Here is a 2,268-nt window from a genome sequence, read left to right as displayed (position 1 = left end):
TTGAATGGGCCCATATGGAGTGAATACCAACCTACCTTTGGGTCTGAAGAACGAAATATGTCATATGCCTTCCTATTGGTGTAGGGGCCTGCCCTCAGAGTGATCGAATCTTGTGTGCTTTGTAGTGGAGGAAAATTTTGGATGATATCCAACATAATCATGTCCGCCCGTGTGTATATGGGCGTGAGAGGCAATGGCCAATGCCATACTCCATTGTGAATGACCTCTCTAAGGAGCATGTCTCCCCGTGTGTGGGTGTGATAGGGGCCGTGTGGAAATATAGTCATTAAGATCCTCATAGGATGCCAAGGATCCTGCCATATATATATATATATTAATTCCCCATTGCCAATCTTATAATGGATATGAGGCTACAGTATATTTCGAAGTCCAAGTATTTTGCTCCAACCCCATGTCCGAAATTGGCCTCAACTGTCTATATAGATTTGCCTTGAAGTCTCATGGTGCAAATCCATGTTACCCATATTGAACCGCTGGATCTACTTACTATTCTCCAGATATGTCTACTCATAAGAGTTCTATTGAGAAGTACTACATCCATGATTTCCTGTCCTCCTTCTTCCACCGAAAGACACACTTGATTCCAGGAAACCTTCGGATATCCAGAGGTTGATGCACCTTTCCACAGGAATTAGCGGAACCGTTTCTCTATCTCCTTAATAACTCCTTTTGGAAAAATAAATGCCATAGCCCAATAAATTTGTAGTGACATGAGGACTGATTTAATGAGTTAAATTCTAGCTGCAAATGACAGCTGAATGGAAGCCCAACCCTGCAATCTCTTATCAATCTTAATAAGCAAAGGATTGCAATCAGAGATGGAAAGTCAAGAGGCAATAAGAGGTAATTCGAGATATGTGACTGGTAGTTCTCCCTCCTAAAAGCCGAGGATGCTAAGAATTGTACTTTTAAGCGGTTAAGCGGGTTTAGAGAATATAACCTGGCTTTTAGCAGCATTAGCATGAAGACCAGATAAAGAGGAAAAATCGTCCAAACCTTCTTTACATACTCGTATAGAGGGCTCATCAGCACGACAGAAGAGTGGTAAATCATCAGCAAACGGTAGTTGGAAGAGCCCCGTTCCCTCACATTGCCAATGGTAAACAAATCCGCCTTGAACGTCAATCTTCTGTTGGATCATGAGGCCAAGAATTTCCATAACCAACACAAACAGATAAGGAGACATAGGATCCCCTTGTCTAAGCCCTCGAGCCCCCACAAAGAATCTATGAATGCCACTGTTCAATGCAACAGTAATAGTTGTGGTTGTAACACATTCACGTATCCATCCAATGAAGAGTTTTGGGAATTTATAAAGCCGTAAAACCTCAAAAAATCCCACTCCACCATATCATAAGCTTTACGTGCACCGAGGGGGCTCACGTTGTTGGTTGTAACCCGAAAATAATTCCTGCGCTAGTAAGACATTGTCCCCAACACTACGGCTCGGAACAAAGGCATTTTGTGCAGGACTAATTAATTTGTCAAGCACCAACCGAATTCTCTTGACTAATATCTTAGTAATAACTTTGTAAAGCACATTACAGCATGATATATGCCTGAAATCACAAATAAATAAGGGATTATGTACCTTGGGAATGAGAGAAATAACCGTAGAGTTTATTTGCTTCAACAGCCGACTATGATGAAAGAACTCTAGTATTGCATTTGTGACCTCCCTGCCAACGATAGGCGATGCAGCTTTATAAAATCCTGCTGAAAAACCATCAGGCCCCGGTGCCTTGTCCTCCTCAATATCAAAGAAGGCCTCTTTAACTTCATCTCTGGTTACTTGGGTTACAAGCATGTCCCCTTCCTCCTCCGTTAACACATGCGTGGCCTTTGATCTCAAATGTTCTAGGTTGAGCTCCCTATCTTGGCGAACAACCCTAATAAGGCCTCGAGGTAGCGCACAAATTTCGCAACAATATCCTCCAATTCGTTGATCATGTTATCATCAGGCCTTTTTCTTTGATAGATCCGTTTTGTTGCTCGTCGGGTGCCCAGTTTATGAAAGAAGATCCTCGAGCATTGGTCTCCCTCCTTCAACCATTGCATTTTAGCCCGTTGCCGGAGCATGCTTTGCTCTAACTTCACAGCTTTCATGAGCACGATTCTACAACAGTGCTCCAATAACAACAATGTCTCATCATGTCTGTCGTGAGCAAGGAGTTCCTGGGCTGTAGCGAGGAATTCCTTAGCTTGCTGTACATTGAGAGAGAGATCCCCTTTTTGTTGCCGCGTCGA

The 2,268-nt window shown here is 42.9% G+C and overlaps 1 protein-coding gene across 1 annotated transcript; it reads right to left on the bottom strand.

Annotated features, from left to right (window-relative positions):
• Nucleotides 1–937: 937 nt before the first annotated feature.
• Nucleotides 938–1,828, bottom strand: LOC148786670 (uncharacterized). The gene is made up of 3 exons (XM_088886224.1): nucleotides 1,613–1,828; nucleotides 1,349–1,437; nucleotides 938–1,259 (listed from the first exon to the last, which is right to left on the bottom strand). The coding sequence occupies exons 1-3, from the start codon at nucleotides 1,826–1,828 to the stop codon at nucleotides 938–940; spliced, it is 627 nt and encodes a 208-aa protein (XP_088742350.1).
• Nucleotides 1,829–2,268: the final 440 nt, after the last annotated feature.

Source organism: Sesamum indicum, linkage group LG10 (genome assembly GCF_026168435.1).
Source record: "Sesamum indicum cultivar Baizhima isolate 11 linkage group LG10, ASM2616843v1, whole genome shotgun sequence".
Taxonomy (NCBI): domain Eukaryota; kingdom Viridiplantae; phylum Streptophyta; class Magnoliopsida; order Lamiales; family Pedaliaceae; genus Sesamum; species Sesamum indicum.
The sequence above is the reverse complement of the archived record's forward strand: the minus strand, read 5'-3'. Positions and strand labels throughout refer to the sequence as shown.